The following is an 18,069-nucleotide window of genomic DNA, read 5'->3' as shown; positions in this document are numbered from 1 at the left end:
AACTTTCAACCCCTTATTTGCACCCTTAGGGGGTAAATTCTAGAAAACCATGAAACATGTTCAATTAAATATTTTTAAGAGTCTAAATATCAAATTTTATAAAAATCAGTGGCGATTTAAGAATTTTCCCATACAAACTTTCAACCCCTTATTTGCATCCTTAGGGGGTGAATTCTAGAAAACCATGAAACATGTGTTTAATTATATACGTTTAAAAGGCTGAATTTCAAATTTTATAAAAATTGGTGACGATTTAAAAAAACCTATACAAACTTTCAAGCCCTTATTTGCATCCTCAGGGGGAGAATTCTAGAAAACGATGAAACATATGTTCAATTAAATATTTTTAAAAATCTAAATTTCAAATTTTATAAAAATCGGTGCCGATTTACATTTTTTCCCATACAAACTTTGAACCCCTATTTCACCCCTTTAGGGTTAAAATTTTTCAAAATCCCTTCTTAGTGGATGTCCAGATTACGAAAGTAAACTTTTGTCCAAATTTAACGTTTCTACCATCAGCGGTTACGGCTGTGCGTGCGTCTTACCTCAGTCAGTGAGGACAAGTCCTTTTATATATATAGATATTACTCTACCTATTTATATATATTTTAATTTTGATACAGTAATCTTTCATTTAATTATTCTATTGATTATTAATCGTCTACAATATGGCTTGTGTAATATAAAATGATTTAAAACTGAGAAAACTTAAAGCTTTTTGGCATACTAATGTGGTATTGCGATTGTTATTCCGCGTGGAAACAATAAAGTACTGTAATAGTATAAGGAAAGAATATATCAAAAGTTCGCAATATATATAAGTATAGGTACCTACATTAGGATATATAACGCTATTGAAGCGTATTTGACTGTAAATTAATTTTTCACTACAAAATAAAATAAGAATATAAAAAAACAAGTCTGTGGCGCAGGAGTATAGCGAGTAACTGTTAACACAACGTCTGTGGGTTCAATTCCCACCCCAGGGAAAGAATTATTTTCATTTATTCACTCAATGCCTCAACAATTGGGCAAAAAAAGCATAAAGTCGTATAAAGTAAGAAGAAGTAGAAAGTGATAAAATAGCTGCAATGATGTATTTTATTTATTTGTTCCTTAATTTTAGGTAAACTTAAAGTTTCACTTAAAAATTTAGTAATATCAACATTTATTTAACTTATGAAAGGTTCCAGTAACTCTTTTCAAAAAATCTTATGCGTTTCGATCTAAGCTAGATAAATTACGTTTTGCATTAAATATCTTTTACATACCATTCTATTAACATTCGAACCAGCTCCAACCTCCGAAGAAAGGCAAACCCTTGCCTATTACCGCTATTCGACCATTATATAAAAGAAAGTGACACCGTCCATTGCGTTCGCATTCCTTACGTAATAGAGACACATTTCTTATTAATTAATTATTCGAGTCATATACGATAGAGTGAAAGATGTCGTCGCAAAACGGATGCGGCACAGCGTGGACGGCACAGCAAGTTGGTATGAACAGCTGATAGTTCTGTTTTAGAGGTGACCTGGTTTGTAAGACTTGGGACCTAGGGAAAAATGGAGATCAGAGTGTCTTGGCACTGAGTTCTTGGACATGGTTCTTCTGCAGAAGCGAATTAATGGAAGTTTAACAATTATTCAGTTTAATGAATCTGAATAAAATTATCAGGATAATAAAATCCATATTTTTAATATGGATTTTATTATCCTGATAATACAACACATAATTATGTTTTAGTTTAAAGTTAAATATTATGCTATTAAAAATATATATTTCCACTATATGGTTAAGGTAAACACATTATTTTTCTAAGGTAGAGTATTTTCTTACAATCTCTGCCCGTTTGGCCTATTTTTTCTTATCTTCACTCTGTATTTCATACATAACAGGGTAGATAGAGGGAACCTGGGAGCCTATTGTTAAGAAACTACTTGAGGAATAGCCTGTTGAGTGGCGAAACTTAATGCGAAATGTTAGAGCGAAAAAATAAAAAATATTTCATTTCCTCCACTTAGAACAATATTAAGAGCTTTAATGTCAAGAGTCTGTGAGTTCGATTCCCGCTCTGACATACAAGGTGCGGCTTTGAATTTCGCTACTCAATATACAATAACACGAATTTGGGTGGCAAGTGAAAAATAATGAGTTTTTCTATTATATTATCTATAATAGCTCTGGTTTATGGAACACTAGGTTCCCAGGTTCCCTGCCAATGTGTACCACTTAATATACGTGGCAAACCGCGAAGTTGAAAAAAAAGTTAAATTTTCCACTCACATAAAAATGATGTTATTGATTTCATAGATTCTTAATAAGAAGTTGTAATAAAAGAAAAGTCTTTCCATATATTGAGATGCATGTGACTCCTTACGCTACTACTACGCCGGCGTCAATGTTTGTTTTTGTTACCATTTTAATGGCCCATCAAAGGAATTTACGCATTTAGTAGACTTTTGCATATCATCGATTTTGCTCTTCCTATTTCGTAATAGAATGCATCTTTGTATGTTACTTTAAAGTTAAATACTGGTTTTAAAAATCTAATTTCCACTATAATACGTGCATTAATATTTTTCTCTTATTGAAATATTCTATATAGAATAATAAATATTTTATGTTTAAAACGAATATTTCATCTTTACCTCGACACCAGAGCGAAGATATGAAAATATAAATTTAAATAAATATTTCATTTCTTCGAGTAGGATTCGAACCCTCAACCAGTCTTTGTGCCTGGTCTGAACGCACGGCGATGAGTTTCGCCACTCAACACGCAATGCCTCCTTAGAAAATCGGCGGAAAATAGGGAACGGAGTGTCTTAACACTATATTTCCTCTGCCTACCCTGCTATGTGCGGAATACAGCGTGAAGCTGATTTGATTTTAATTTGTTTAATTCCTAAATGGATTGCATTCAATCCATTTTGTATACTGTTTTTTTAAGCTAACAGATTTCAATAATACAATGTGTGTAACGCTACATTTTTGAGTGGAAATGGAATGGAAATGAACCAAAATTTACAAGTAAAAGTTATAATTTCAAGATATGTATTATTAGATTTCATTTTCATATGATATCCCATATCTAATTAGGAGGTGCTTTAACAGCGACAGTTTTCCAATACAATGTCGTTACCACTTAAAATGTACCACGTTCCGTCGCAAACGCACCGGCGTTGTTAGCACCAAGGCGCATTCGTATCCCACATCACGTATTAATGCTCGTATATAAACTAAGCCCTGGACTACCCTGACATACAGTGTGACCGATAGACGGACGGCAGTAAGACGCTCCTGCCGTCAAACCAACAGTGACCAAATAAACAGTGCAATATGTTTAAATTATTTGTGATATTGTCGATAGCGGCATTCGCTAGTGGCCAGTACTCGGCTTCGAGGCTCGTGAGAAACATTTACAATGAATGTTTGAGCCAATATTCGGTGGAGTGTGTTAAGCCGAGGGCTCTTGAATGGATTTCCCGTGTGGCTAACGACGATGAGATCAAGATCACGGAAAACCTATCAATAATCAAAAATGCTGAAATCGAAGAGGAACCTGTTGACCCCAGAATGGCCAAGGATCCGGCATTCGGGATCATTGACAAAGTAGATCGCTTCATCGAAACCCATGCAGTGAGAGTGAAAGTACCAGAAGAAATCTCCAATAGTGCTGCATCTGAATACGTGCCAAGATCGCTGATGGCTGATCTTCCTTCTGAATTGGATATGTCTTTGGATGGAGAAGATGAGGTCGATACCTTTGAAGGCAGAAAGAAGAAGATCAAGCTCCCCAAGCCTTTGAGAATCAAGAGCAGTGCGTTTCATGTTCCAAATATTTCGTAATAATATAAATGTTTTTAGGTTCTAATGTTTTAATATATTTTTTCAGAACATGGTTTCATCAAGAAGGTGCTCCTTCCTTTCCTCCTCGGTTTGAAATTCAAGGCTTCAGTTCTAGTTCCCCTCGCCCTTGCTATGATTGCCTTGAAAACATGGAAGGCCTTGACTCTTGGTCTCATTTCTTTGGTCCTGTCTGGTTAGTATTAAAGATAAACATACTATATATCATATATAAACTCATAAAAAATATCATACTGTAAACAAACATTTATATCTATAAACTTTTGTGAACGAAAAAGTAATTTATTTTATAAATTTTTCAGGTGCTATGGTCATCTTCAAGTTCACGAAACCAAAGGTTGTTAACTACGAAGTGATCCACTACCCACAACACCACGTCGAGCACCATGTCGACCACCATGCCCCAGCTTGGGACGCGCACGGTCCCTACCAAGCGAGGTCATACGAAGACGCCCACGAAATCGCCTACTCCGGACAAATTTAACCAAATATTATACATAAGACGGACCTCTACCTAATTTATTTATTTAATTTATTTATTTGTAATGTAAATAAAATGTATTATTAAGTTTCAATTTTAATTAATCTTTTAATTTTTCCTACTTCTCATGGTTATATAGTTTATTGATCAATGAAATCTAAATTCATTTACACATTATATATTCTGCACAAGTAAAGGACGAAATTCTTGGAGCTCATTTGAATAACAGTGAAAAGTCGAAAGTCAGAATGAAATAAATTAGAAAATGACTAAAGTACATTTGAAAAACTTTTAGCTTAAAGACATCTAATATAATTAAATATAAAATATTTTATTGAGCAATTTAACAAATAGTGGTTAGTAAAGATTAAATTTATAAACAATTAATGAAATAAAATTTAAACAAATTTTATTAATAGATATCACTGTTTTTTGTTATATTTGGTATGCTGAAATTATTAGGACACTAGCACGATTATATTAGTTTTAAGTTACCTGTACTTTTACAAATACGTTTCATTTAACGATGACTACTCCCGCGTCTCTGTAATTAACCCTATTGTCTTCAATCCTTGCATTTAAATTATACACATTCAAGCGAACATTTCTCCTGTTATTTTTTAAGTCACGTTTCAATTCTTCTGAAGAATTTTGGTCCAAATCAAAGTTACTTACATTTTTCATTCTATTATAAGTTATTTTATCAAAAGTTGAATTATATAAGGCACTAAGATCTGTTAGAATTAAATCGCTCTTGTCCAAAGACGGGGTAGTTGATTGGTGTACTTCTACACGTTTTGAGTCCATCGTATCGTTTCGTATACTACTTTCATCCGAATTATAATTCAAGACAGGACGCAGTTCATCCGGCCTCGGTAAAAGTATACTATTAGAAAACGTATTGAATACCTTTGAATGTTTTAAAGGATTCATTTTGTAAATATTCAGAAGGATGTTGAAATTGTCCAAGTTGGCTCTTTTATGCCTATTTATTCCAGTTAATTTAGATATTGTTACCTGAAATATTATAATAATAATCCATTAATCTATTAAAGCACAGCGTTGAGTTCCGCAACTCAACACACAGTTGCTGTAAATGAATACTTGATGATCAAACTTATGAATTATATGTTTACGTTTCGTTGATGATCAATCAAAGTTAATCAATCAAACTATTTACGAAGTGTTCCGCCACTCAACACGCAATGCCTCCAGAAAACGGTGGAAAGAGGGGAGCAGAGTGTCTTAAAACTAGGTTCTCTCTGCCTACCCTGGTTCATGCGTGATACAGCGTGAAGCTGTATAAAAATATAATAAAAAGTTATTATAAAAGTCTTACCAAGAGTAAAATTGTAACTAATTTCAACAGTATACAAGAAATTTTCATTGTTAGCTGCGTGATTTTAAGTCATTAGGTCATATCACTCGAATTGCTTATGTTTACAAAAAAAGTCGCTTTATCGGTATAGTTTTCAATAGGAATTTTACAAAACTAGACTAATATGGAGGTAAATGTAGGTTTTTGACGAATTGCAGGCTAAAAAACATGAACTCTTACCTTTTTATGGTCAATATGAGAAATGTTTCAAAATTGGTGGTAAGCTATTGGTGAAGTGTAATATTACGGGACAGCAAATCTGTACTTGGGCTCTACTGGAAAATGCATAAGTATATAAATATCAAAAGGTTTACTTCGACGGCTTACCCGACTCTGATCCACGGTAAACATGTTAAACACAAACATATTCTGGCGTTACGTTGAAAATACTATACGAAAAAAATCTAAACTAAAAGGAACGAACGAAAGAAATTCAATGTTTTCTTGCATTCCTTTCATTTCGTAAACAATGCATGTGATAATAGCCGGGGAAAATATCTTATAAAAGAATTTCTTGTGTTGTCACACTTTTAAAATGATCTTCCAGGTTTTTTATGGAAAAAGAAAAGGAGGTAAACGAGCACGAAGATTGCTTCATAGTAAGTGGTTGTGAATGCGTTGCCGGAATTGGGGGTGAACTTGTTTGCACTCTGTAGGTGTACTCGACGTTTATAGGTGATTTTTTAAAATGTTTTAGTTTCACGGCGTATCCCACACAAAACAGGGTAGGCAGAGGAAACCTTGGAAACTAGTGTTAAGACACTCCGTTCCCCACTTTCCGCCGAATTCTAGCGAGTGGCGGACCGCAATCTCGGAACTCGGCGCCACGATTGCCTTGATATTATTAAAGAAAACACGGTAATGAATTTCTTCTAATATAATTTTTTGGAGAAAATTTGCCCAAAACACTCTAACTAATAAGCAACACGTTCTTATCCAACATTGTCGAAATTCTCTCCCTCTGGGTCCAAAATTATAGTTAAAAAAGCAATACCTAAAGAAAAATTATCATTTTACAGTTGGCAACATTTTCATCTTTAAAAGCATATATAAGTACTATTATGCATAAGCATCTCACATCTCACATTACGACATCATGAAGCATCTTTGGTAAGTTTATCTTTTGTATATAGACGACTTAATAATCTATACTCTTGTAATATGTTAAGCTTTTCAAACAGATATCCTGATAGTAATGCTCTAACCACTTCACAACACACATACAGCTTCGCGCTGTATCCTGCCTGAAGCAGGATAGGCAGAGAGAGTCTAGTGTGAGGACACTCCGCTGCCCACTTTCAGCCGAATTCTGGAGGCATTGCGTGTTAAGTTACGGAACTCGAATTTAAGTTAAAAAAACATAAACAAACAATAGTCACCAAATTAATTAATTTCAGGTTAATTATAATTCTATGGCCTAAAATCGTTCTATCACAATATTATTATAAAGACATTCAGTGGAACGCTCCACCTTCAGAAAAGGAGCATGACCCCACACGTTATACGACCACTATATCACCATTTTTACCAGGAACCGATGAAAGAGTACCATATAATTACCAATCCCCGGATTTTCGGGTAGAGGAACCCTTCTTTTTGCCATATTATCCGGGTTGGTATGAAGAACTGTTAAGGCCTTATAGGGCATCCCCACATTATAAGGCCACTTATGGTTGGAGAAGTACGGTAAGTATTGTTTTTGCTTATCATTATTAATCGTTAATTAAATAATGGTATCCAGGGAGAACTCAGTGTCGAAGCCGGTCGTGGCGCAGGGGCACAAAGTGTGACTGTAAAGGCGACTGGCTGTGGGTTCGATCCCCACTCGAGGCAATTAAATATTTATTTAAATTTATATTTTTTATTTCTTCGCTCTGGTGTAGTGATAAAGCACGGCGTTCACAGCAGCAGCAGCAGCAGTTCACGCTTTATCCCTAGCGGGGTGGTCAGAGACAACGGAGCGCCGAACGCTATGATAATTTTAAAATTTTTACACAATGGAATGGAATATTTTTTAGAAAATGTGTAAAAATCTAAACGTAGCGGGACTTGGGTCCAATAACAACACAAATAGCTGTAACCTATGGCTTAGTGGTCAGATCGCTTGAACGTTTTCCAAGACGCGCGGGTCCAAATTCCACTACATTTAAATCCTTATTTATTTTTTAAAAATATCTCATATTTTCATTAAAAAAATGACAGTTCAATGCCGGTTATTTTGGGTGCTACTGTACCACAGTGTACAAACGTTTGACTCCCCTGGCCGGCTGCGCCCTCATCACCACGCGGCACGTGCTGACCACCGCGTCGTCCACTCATCTAATACTGCAAGATAAATACGATTTTCCAATATTAGAAAATGTTCTGGGCGCCTGGTACGATACAAACCATAACAATTTTAACAGTTCTATGTATTTGTCACCATCACGTATACATTATCATCCTTTGGTGAGTATTTTTTGAAATTGCTATTATTATTTACCGGTTTAACGCTATATCCCGCACACGGAAGGGTAGGCAGAGGGAACCAAGTGTTGAGACACTTCGTTCCCCATTTTCCGCCGAATTCTGGAGGCTGAACTTCTCGTTCACCTACAATCTTGAAATTAGTACGGTTTAAAATCGAAAGTATTCATGGAAACAGAAATTAATAATAACGTAGTTCACGCAGGCTAAGCCGCGGGCGGGCAGCTAGTATTGTATATAATACAATAGTGTTGACAGATTACTCAGAGGATTGCGATTTTTAAACTATTGCAGAAATGTCCGTTGTAATTATAAGTATAAGTATATTCCTCAACCATACAGAACAGTTTTCAGAAATCTATGATGTTTATTCTTCTCCTTGAGTCGAGTAGAAATTGAGACCGCTACTACCGCGTTTACAAACACAAGCTGTGCCACTGCGCCAATATGGGCCAAATTTAAAATTAATAAGCAAAAATAATGAATAATATACGTTTCTATTTTTCAATGAAATGAAATAATTAAAAGTTTCATGTTTCAGTGGCACTACCCTGAGAACGTCAATCGTTCCCATCCATTTTCAGTTACCTTCGATCTCGCCGTGTGGGCCACAACGTACACGGTTTTTGGATATTATATGAACTCAAACAGTGCTTACGTCTGTTTAAGAGCTACTTCACATGCGTAATATTTAATATATATTTTGTAAAATAAAAATTGCTTATCTGTACTTTTTTAGGGTTCCGTACCACAAAACGTAAAAACGGAATCCTTATAGGTTCATCAATCATATCAATTGGTTGTTTGTTTGTATGTCCGTCTGTAAAGACCATTTATCTCGAGATCGTGTAGGGGCGTCAAGCTGAAGTTAATATCAAATATTTAGATCTATGGTCCCTTGAAGCAGAAAAAAAATAAAAATCAAGCTTTTGAGTAAATGCAATCAAACGATACGAGCATTTATGTAACGATTTTGCTGCATTTTATATGAAAATCACCGGTACTTTCCGTGGTACAGTTCTGAAATTTGGCACGAAGTGTGAACTTACATTATAAATAAAGGAAAAAATCTGAAAAGTGTTATATAGTTTATTGCATACAAAATGCGTGCATATTTATGCCCACAAACTTAAGTTTGTCGAATTTAATAGATAAACTAAAGTTGGTACGGAACCCGCTTTGGACGAGTCCGACTCAAACTTTTTTTTTTAAGAATATTCTTCATCCTCTTATAACATACTTCTATAATGAAAAAAATAAACTTTTTTCTTGATTTGCAGTTTTATAACGTTACTATTTTTATAATTTATATAAAACATAACCCTTAATAAAGTGAATCAATATTTTTTTTACAGAAAAGATCAAAGACCGCCCTCGCCTCCAACCGTTGAGGACTTTGTAATAGTGGGATATCAGTTCATGTGGGCTTTTAAAAGAAAACCTACACCTTTCCACAAATACGTAGTTAGAACTGAGGAGTCTTTACCAGTTTGTCCTAAGGTACATTTAAATTATCTATATATATATATATATATAAAAGCGATTCGCCAGAGAACCAAAGTCACTGACATTGCACGAAGAATCAGCACGCTGAAGTGGAACTGGGCCGGCCATGTCTCCAGACGTATCGACGGTCGATGGAGCCGATACGTGCTAGAGTGGAGACCGCGCTTAGGCAAGCGTAGTGTAGGACGCCCTGCAGCACGATGGACGGACGATTTAAAGAAGGTGGCTGGCACCGGATGGATACGAGAAGCCCAAGACCGGGATGGTTGGCGCTTGATGAGGGAGGCCTACGTTCAGTAGTGGACGGCGATAGGCTGATGAAAAATATATAAAAAGAATACACTGTGTCACAGTACTAATACTGTGCAACAAGCGTGTGACTGTAAATGTGACAGGTTGTGGGTTCGATTCCCAGTCGAGGAAATAAACTAATTAATATTTTCACTATTTCGCTCTGGTACCAATACAAAGCCGCAGCGTTGTTTCGTCAATTCGGCGAAAGGTGGAGAACGGAGTGTCCTAACACTAGCTTCCCTTTGTCTACCCTGCTACATGCATGATACGGGGTGAAGCTGAAAAAAAACATACCTATATTATAAACTACATGATTATTCATTTAATAAACAGAATTGACACACTGTCAAGTGTGTTGATGTCCATGAATAATTTAATTTACTCGTTGAGAAACAGCCTTAAATGTTAAATTATTGATTTGGATAAGAATTTATAATATTCTTTGTAAAATAACTGTAATGCTCCTCTTTGTTTTCAAAGGCGGTTAAAAATATACATTTATTAAAAAACTGCTATATATTCGCAGGCCAACTAATGAATTCATTCAAATGACGATAACGTTTTTTTAATGAACCAATTTTGATAAAACAAACTTTAAATGTTAAGCTAAGTTAAAACAAAACAATTGGTGAAATTTTAAGCAGTTTGAAGATAAGCGTGACCATTTAAACAGACAGACATGAAATTAAAAAAATATATTTTTGCTTTTTATTATTAAGTATAGTTTTTAAGTATCCTTCTATACATTTCAGTCAAAAATACTAAATATACAGACAAAATATTTTTACTGTTTTATATAATATAGAGATTACAGCCAATACTAAATATTTGGAGAACGGAGTGTCTCAACACTAGGTTCCTTCTGCCTGCCCTGCTGTGTGCGGCATACAGCGTCAAACTGTTTTTTACTAAATATTTTCAGGCGGAATGGGGCTGGTTTTTATGTATAAACGGAGACTGGGCCAAGTATGGTATTGAGAGTGGTGCAGCATTGCATCGATGTTACAAAGGCGCAAGCTGGGCCGGCGATGGCTTAGTAGGCTTAGGAGCTTTCAGCATGAGACTGCGGTCGGAACGGATAGTCCACTACTTCACTATCTTAGACAATCATGTGGTTTTGGACTTCTTGTGGGACGCGTATGAATCGAGATTGCCGTACGTGTGGCTCGATATGAGATTCAACGACACTAAGCACGCAGCGCCTAGATTGAAAAAGAACTTTTTCCTGGATGTTAGTTATAAATTGGGTGAAGAGAAATTTCAACATATATACATGGAATAGATTTTATTTTGAATCATCATCATCATCATCATCATCAACAGCCATCTTTTGTCCACTGCTGGATATAGGACTTCCCCAATTCTCGCCAATTATTATTAATATTATTGACTACACTTATAATGTGTTCTGTGTCTAAATAAAGTTACGTCAAATTCAGTTATTTTAAGTTTTTTAATGTTTTTTTTTTTGTGTCCTTAGATGGTTGGAACAACGGTGTACCCTTATTCCTTATATTAAGTTTTGTTTATAGCTATTTCAAAAATAAAGGTTTAGTAGTTAATTGGACAAGCTGAGACAGATGGCTTTATGAATTGTCTAAAGTATTACTTTTTAATACTAGAAATTAAATGGATTGGTAGAGGGAACCTAATAATATTTTTAACCGACTTCTCTAAGAAAAGGAGTTTATCAATTCGACTGTTTTTTTATGTTTAAATATAAGTTGTATGTTTACAACATAATACATAGATATATTATTAATTTGTTAATGGAAAAACACAGCAAACGATAATAAAAAAATATCTTTATTTAACGAATAAAATTTAACAATAAATATAATTAAATAATTACAATTTAAATAATGTCCTAGTGACTTGATGGCTCTAAGCTTAGCTTACGATTTAACTTTAAGGATCTATGAGAAGAATGTTCAAAAGTAAGAAGAAGAAATTAAATTAAAATTGAGTCAACTACTCATTTACCTTCAGTCAATAAAGCAATAAACAAATAAATAAATTAGTAAGTATAAAAAGATAACATTAATAATAGTTAAAATCCAAAATGTACAGCTTATTCTAAAAAGTAAATGCATATTTTCGCTTACACAGCAATAATTATTTTAGTTGACATTTATCCTTTCTTTCCTTTTTGAGGCTGGACTTTATATATATTGGCCTTAATTTTTAAAAAGTAATTATTTCGTAATGTATTCATTCATGTCATGAACAAATATATTAAAACAAATAAAATTCTGCACACATAGACCTATTTACTTTACGTTCAATAGAAAAAGATAGTAATATAATATAGTTTAAATCAAGATTTCAGTATTTCTTTTTCACTATTAATAAACCAATCACTCATTTAGAGTAAATTAATACACATTAAACGGTTGACTAATAAAATTTAAGATATCTTATAGATAGATAAATTACACTATTATTTGGAATTAATTATTTTAATAAATGCAGTTATCAAAAAAAGTTATTTTTACATTTTCATTGACGCATATCCGAGCACCTACAGCAGGAGAGGTAGCCATTTCAAGGTTTTTTGTATGATTTTCAAGACTGCAGCGCCAGCTCGGGTGTAATTGAAATTGCGAACCATCCAGGAAGTTATTAAAATATAAAAACAAAATTTCATCAAAATCAGTGCATTCGTTTTGCAAGAGTAGTGTCACAAACGCACTTGTACAAGAATTATAATATAATTCTATGTGTATGTACAAAATAATTATTTCTTGCTATAATCAACATTACATTGAGGATATATTGTTAGGCAGTCATTAGATTCTTGTCCGTCTCGTGCTGCTTGTACGTATCTGAAGTATCGGAATGCCATTTTGCTTTCCGCTGGCGGTACGAGTTCACTGGAATCCCTGAAAAAAAAGAAAAAAAAATCAATATACGGTCTATGTAATCGGTCATTGAGGCACAGTGGTACAGCACTTCACTACAAACGGGATAGATGTGGGTTCAATTCCCACTCGGGGGAATTAATTATTTTCATTTCCTTGCTCTGGTAAGACAAAGTGTGGTGTTGAATTCCGCTATTCAACACATAGTGTCTGGAATTCGTACTGATGTAATCACTGCAAGTGCTCCTATTAATATTATATTAGTTTATTACTTCAAGGGATATGTACATTTATTATACACAATTTCTGGCAAGTTTGGAGAAATTAAAAATATTATCTCATTTGAACTTTATCCATAATATAAATGTTCGGCTAATATACTAAAATATATTTAAAAACATATTATAATATGGGTAGTGACCATTGTGGCGTCGCGGCACAGCTGACAGTATGCGTGACAGCTATGGATTCGTGGTTTCGCTTCCCATTCGTAGAAATTATTTACATTTTCTCGCTCTGGTAACTAAACAAAACTATCCATATAGCATTAAATACAGATAATGCTATATGAGTAGTTACAGAAGTACAAATATACAGCGTGAAGCTGTATTTATTTTCATATTATCTGTGTATTTAGTGTGAAGTGTTCACTTACTTGCTCAATTCATTCGACACCAGATTGCTATACGGCGAGTGCTTGAACGGATCACTGTATAATGAACACACCGCCCTTTCTCTACATCCTACGTCTTTAGCGCCTATGGAAGCTAATATCGTATCGACTCTTTCCAGTAGATTTCCATAGAATTTCTCCGCTGTTATTGTTTCCTGAAAATAAACAAAACAAATACGTAATAAGTATTTTTTTTTCCAGAATACACACAGCAGCATTCCACACAGAGCAGGGTAGGCAGAGGGAATCTAGTGTTAAGACACTCTATTCTCCACCTTCCGCCGAATTCTGGATGCTTTGCGTGTTGAGTGTTGGAACTTAACGCCGCGCTTTGTCTCAACCTCATAATTAATAAGAAATAATTTCGTTACAAAAAGTAATCACATCCCATCAAAACTATGATTGTGAAATGAGAGCCAAATAGAGTTAAATATTCAATTATCGACTTCATCGATCAAAGAATGGGAAATATACATATATGGGTGCCAATTTCGGTGTTCATTCGGGATAAGTTCCCTTTAACATGTCCCTGATAATTTATATATAGTAAATTAAACTCAACTTTAACCTTAGCACATAAATAATCAACATTATTGATTCATAAATAAAAACAGAGTTATTATATACTAAAACAAATAATAAAACGAATCTAAAGGGATGTTAAAATCTTTTTGAGGCCAGTCGTGCGCAAGGGCACAAGTGTGCGACTGTGGAATGCGACAGATTGTGGGTTTGATTAACACTCGAGTAAACAAAATATTTATTAATAATATTTAATATTTTAATTTTTCGCTCTGGCATCGAGACTAAGCGCGGCGTTGAGTTCCACCGCTTAAGCTAAACTTTTCTTGTCAAAATTCTATAAAAGCCAAAATATGTCAACAAAAAAAAACGTATATAACGACAGCGACGTTTGTATTGTACAACATAAGTAAAACTGTCACGTATTAAAGCTCTTTGGGGGAAACTTAAATGTCACGTGAACCGGTACATTTGCATTTCACGTGACTTTATTACGTCGTGAGTCAATTTGTTGTATTCCTTATTCGGTTGTGAAAGTGAACTTTAAAAGGTATGACAGTAAGAATTTGGATGCGTTGTTATGATAATTTCATTGATATTTAAAAGAATTATGTAGTATTTTTTCTTGTCATATATTTTCTTTAATTTTGGCGGTAGGCGGTAGGAAAAGAGGGCACGACTCGTCGACTGTACTATAGTATAGTCATGGCAAACGTCAATTTATAATATTCTTCCAAATTATATTCCTATTTTTCAAATGATTTCTCGTTTCAATATATTTTTTTTATTTGTTTCGTCGTTTATTTACTCAAGCGAGGACCGAATCCACAACCATCGCTTTTACAATCTGACGTTATTCCAGTATATAATGGATTCAACAGCTTTATTTAATTTAATATTTAAATTTCCTTACCGGGTCCTGCGCCGCCAATATTTCCTGTTGCTGTCTTACTAATTCAGTTTCAGCTTTAACACGATTACTTTCAGATAATTTAGCCGCTGATATTCTTAATAGCTCATCTCGTACTGGTGATGGCGGCGCCCGAGATGCTAAGGAGGCTGCGCGTATCTAGAAAATTATATATCTTATAAGTTTTTTTTACATTGTACCCCGTATACGCAGACGGAAACTAGTGTTGGGACACTCTATTTTCCACCTTCCTTCTATCTAGTTTTGAAGATATTGAGTATTGAATGATAGAATCCAACGTCAACTTCTATTATGTTATCACAGAGACGGAATACACCTAAATAATGTATTCCGCCAACTGGAAATCAAACACCCAACCCCACAACCGTTGCGTTTACAAACATTGCGCTGTTGTGCCATAGCAGCCTCAGGAGCTTCATAAGTTAATCTAGATAAATAAGTTATTTAGAAATTAAGTTAATTTTCAAACATTGTTCAATCTGTATTAAATTATTTTAGGCAAACCTATAAGAAATTAAATAATAGGTGTACTATATGCGTTATCTCAGCAAAAAGTGACAATATTTAAAATTTTTATTCATTTCCATTTTTGCGGGTTATAAAAATTTAATAACCAGAAAGATGCGTCAAGACATCGTATAAATGATAACAGTATAAAAAATTTTATTACCAAAGCATCCTTTTCTGCTTGCGCCGGATCTCGCGGCGACGTTTTTTTATGCCGATAAAATGGATTTTGTGGAGGTCCCACCGGTCTGTAAACAATATTGTTTAAGTATACTTTAAGGAAAGAATTATATTTTTTTTAGTTTCACGCGGTATCCCGCATATCGCAGGGTAGGTAGAGGGACTCGTTCTGGACGCATTGCGTGCTGAATGGCGGAACTTAACGCAGCGCTTAGCGTCGACACCAGAGCGAATAAAAATATAAAATATTATATTTCCTCGGGTGGGAATCGAATCCACAACCTATCGCGTTTACAGATACTCGCTCGTGCCCCTGCGCCCCGGCTGAATTTAATATTTTATATATTAAACACAACACATCCCTACATTCCCATTATCCTACATGTCAATGACAAGACTTAAGATACTCTGTTCTTCATATTCTGTTATAATATGCATATGAATTATTATATAAGCATATGCATATGAATTATTCTGTTCTAATATGTAATATGTAAAAAATATGCTCATATAAAAAAGTCTACCTGGCAGCGTTGTTAACAACGATTTTTTGTCCCGTATTAGGAGCGATTGTGTTTGGAACAATGGCAGTTGGACTTGCATATTCTCCAACATTTAATGATTGTCCTAAAAATAAATATATATAAAATATTGTAAAATGTAATAGTTAATTCTAAGGAGTAAGGTATGTTTTATAGATATATAATAAAAAAAACGAGAGCAGTTCCACGGTTCCAGGGTAGGCAAATGCAACCTAGAGTTAATACACTATATCCAGTATTGGGAGTTGAGTGGCGTTTAGTATACCAAAGTGGAGAAATTAATATTAATTAAATATAATCATTCCTTAATGTTAGATGATAAACTACACCGCCATGACGGCCTAGTTAATTTTTTGTGTTTATTAAATTCTTAACATAAAACGGATTAAAAATGTTCGGAATAGTTAGTAAATGATATAAACATTTAAGTGGATGTATCATTGGTAATATCATGTTTTTTTGGCTAACAAAATATAAGGATTGAAAAGTACAATATTTTTATTATAAATTCTCAATATATTTGTTTACCTGGTGGAAATCCAAGACCCCAAGCATTGATTTCGTTTAAGTCATTTTCTTGAGGCTGGAAATTGGCTATGGCGTTTCGATGGATATCGGAAAGATATCTGGAAAACAACGAAATTTTCAAATATATAACGTATTATTCACGTCATCTTTTTAACTTACAAAACTATTATTTTAAAACATGACAATATTTTTGCGTTCGATTCCTACATGGGAATAATAAGGGGTAAAACAAAGTGTTTAAATAAAATTATTCAAAAAATACTAACTCGCTACCAAGTCCAGGTCCAGATAACTCCCAATCTTGAGGATAGTGATCTAAAGATGCCGGTGGACTGTCCACATGACTACCTTGTTTGACTACTACCGCACCATGAGCTGGTGGCCCATATACGTGGGAATGATGAGAATGAGGAACCTGGGGATAAATATTGTTAATATATAATTTACTCGGCTTAAAGAAATACTTAGATAGTGCAGACGTAATACACGTAATACACGTAATTTAGTAACATAATAACATATTTAAATTCAATCATCTTCAGTAGAGATACGAAAAAAAAATAAGTTAAATCTTACTTTATGATGATGTGTGATCAAATGGTGATGATGATGATACTTCGTGGTATGATAGTTCTGATGATACCAAGAACACAGCTTAAATATATGACTTAGTGCTGGGAAGAGGAACAACAGGATCTTCATAAACAATTTCTTAGCTGTGGTTATTCCAAAAATAACTGGTAAAACGAATACCAACTTTAGGGCTATTAGTTTCACAGCAACTATAATACCTATGGCAGCCATTACTAGTTTCTTCTTTAAATATTTTTCTGTAAACAATGTATTACATATTACCTAGTTAATTACATATTTACATTCCAAGAGGACAACTTAGACATGCAGATACCCTCGATGGTAACGATTCAATAGGGATGGGGCCTTATGTACCTTAGAATTAGATAGTTGTTTTTTAATTTATTTTTAAAAATAATTGAAATTTTTTTTTTTTATTTGTTTTTATGTATGTTTATTTGTAATTTTAATATATCACCTATGTACGTAGATTGGATGTAAAGCTTCTAGGTCAAATGAGTAAGAAACACGGTGATTGGTGAAATTAGTACCGGCAAAAACAGAATCTTGGAATCCAGCTGGTAATTTCAGTAATTTATCACGTGAAAGTAATTGCTGTGAATTATTTATTTACTTATAACTCCTTTTTTTATAAAATTTATTTTTTAAGCTTAGTACTCTACATAAAAATATCAGCAGTTTTTAAAATTACTTTTACAAAAAAATCAAATTTTTACTAAAATATATAGCTTTT

At 34.0% G+C, this 18,069-nt stretch overlaps 3 protein-coding genes across 3 annotated transcripts in view; 2 read left to right on the top strand and 1 right to left on the bottom strand.

Moving 5' to 3' along the window:
- The first annotated feature begins 3,265 nt into the window (after positions 1 to 3,265).
- On the top strand, positions 3,266 to 4,454 carry Osi18 (DUF1676 domain-containing protein Osi18). Its single transcript, XM_085203578.1, has 3 exons — positions 3,266 to 3,826; positions 3,902 to 4,048; positions 4,176 to 4,454. Exons 1-3 carry the CDS (start codon positions 3,346 to 3,348, stop codon positions 4,355 to 4,357), a joined length of 810 nt encoding a protein of 269 aa, XP_085059704.1. The 5' UTR covers positions 3,266 to 3,345; the 3' UTR covers positions 4,358 to 4,454.
- Positions 4,455 to 6,828: 2,374 nt separating this feature from the next.
- On the top strand, positions 6,829 to 11,359 carry LOC146528309 (uncharacterized). Its single transcript, XM_085202804.1, has 6 exons — positions 6,829 to 6,842; positions 7,130 to 7,418; positions 7,935 to 8,180; positions 8,740 to 8,882; positions 9,554 to 9,698; positions 10,921 to 11,359. The coding sequence occupies exons 1-6, from the start codon at positions 6,829 to 6,831 to the stop codon at positions 11,278 to 11,280; spliced, it is 1,197 nt and encodes a 398-aa protein (XP_085058930.1). The 3' UTR covers positions 11,281 to 11,359.
- A 423-nt stretch (positions 11,360 to 11,782) lies between these two features.
- The window catches only part of Osi17 (DUF1676 domain-containing protein Osi17), a 35,854-nt gene continuing 29,567 nt past the window's right edge, over positions 11,783 to 18,069 (bottom strand). Inside the window, exons 4-11 of the mRNA XM_085203387.1 lie at positions 17,319 to 17,572; positions 17,009 to 17,157; positions 16,743 to 16,840; positions 16,197 to 16,299; positions 15,656 to 15,740; positions 14,968 to 15,123; positions 13,515 to 13,687; positions 11,783 to 12,880 (exon numbers count right to left, since the gene is read on the bottom strand). Of these exons, the coding sequence (XP_085059513.1) occupies positions 12,736 to 12,880; positions 13,515 to 13,687; positions 14,968 to 15,123; positions 15,656 to 15,740; positions 16,197 to 16,299; positions 16,743 to 16,840; positions 17,009 to 17,157; positions 17,319 to 17,572 (1,163 nt within the window). The 3' untranslated portion in view covers positions 11,783 to 12,735. The remainder of the gene's footprint in view (positions 12,881 to 13,514; positions 13,688 to 14,967; positions 15,124 to 15,655; positions 15,741 to 16,196; positions 16,300 to 16,742; positions 16,841 to 17,008; positions 17,158 to 17,318; positions 17,573 to 18,069) is intronic.

The sequence above is a fragment of the Heliconius melpomene genome, chromosome 19, assembly GCF_056956725.1.
Source record: "Heliconius melpomene rosina isolate 202511_hmr_F chromosome 19, ASM5695672v1, whole genome shotgun sequence".
NCBI lineage: Eukaryota > Metazoa > Arthropoda > Insecta > Lepidoptera > Nymphalidae > Heliconius > Heliconius melpomene.
The sequence above is the reverse complement of the archived record's forward strand: the minus strand, read 5'-3'. Positions and strand labels throughout refer to the sequence as shown.

What these genes read in the sequence shown, in the direction of transcription:
- Osi18 (XM_085203578.1), top strand. Translation starts at nt 3,346, where the DNA reads ATGTTTAAATTATTTGTGATATTGTCGATAGCGGCATTCGCTAGTGGC. An exon ending in GCCTTTGAGAATCAAGAGCA is followed by an intron (nt 3,827 to 3,901) that starts GTGCGTTTCATG and finishes ATATTTTTTCAG; the next exon opens with AACATGGTTTCATCAAGAAG. An exon ending in CATTTCTTTGGTCCTGTCTG is followed by an intron (nt 4,049 to 4,175) that starts GTTAGTATTAAA and finishes TAAATTTTTCAG; the next exon opens with GTGCTATGGTCATCTTCAAG.
- LOC146528309 (XM_085202804.1), top strand. An exon ending in CTTATGGTTGGAGAAGTACG is followed by an intron (nt 7,419 to 7,934) that starts GTAAGTATTGTT and finishes AAAAAATGACAG; the next exon opens with TTCAATGCCGGTTATTTTGG. An exon ending in CTTTACCAGTTTGTCCTAAG is followed by an intron (nt 9,699 to 10,920) that starts GTACATTTAAAT and finishes AAATATTTTCAG; the next exon opens with GCGGAATGGGGCTGGTTTTT.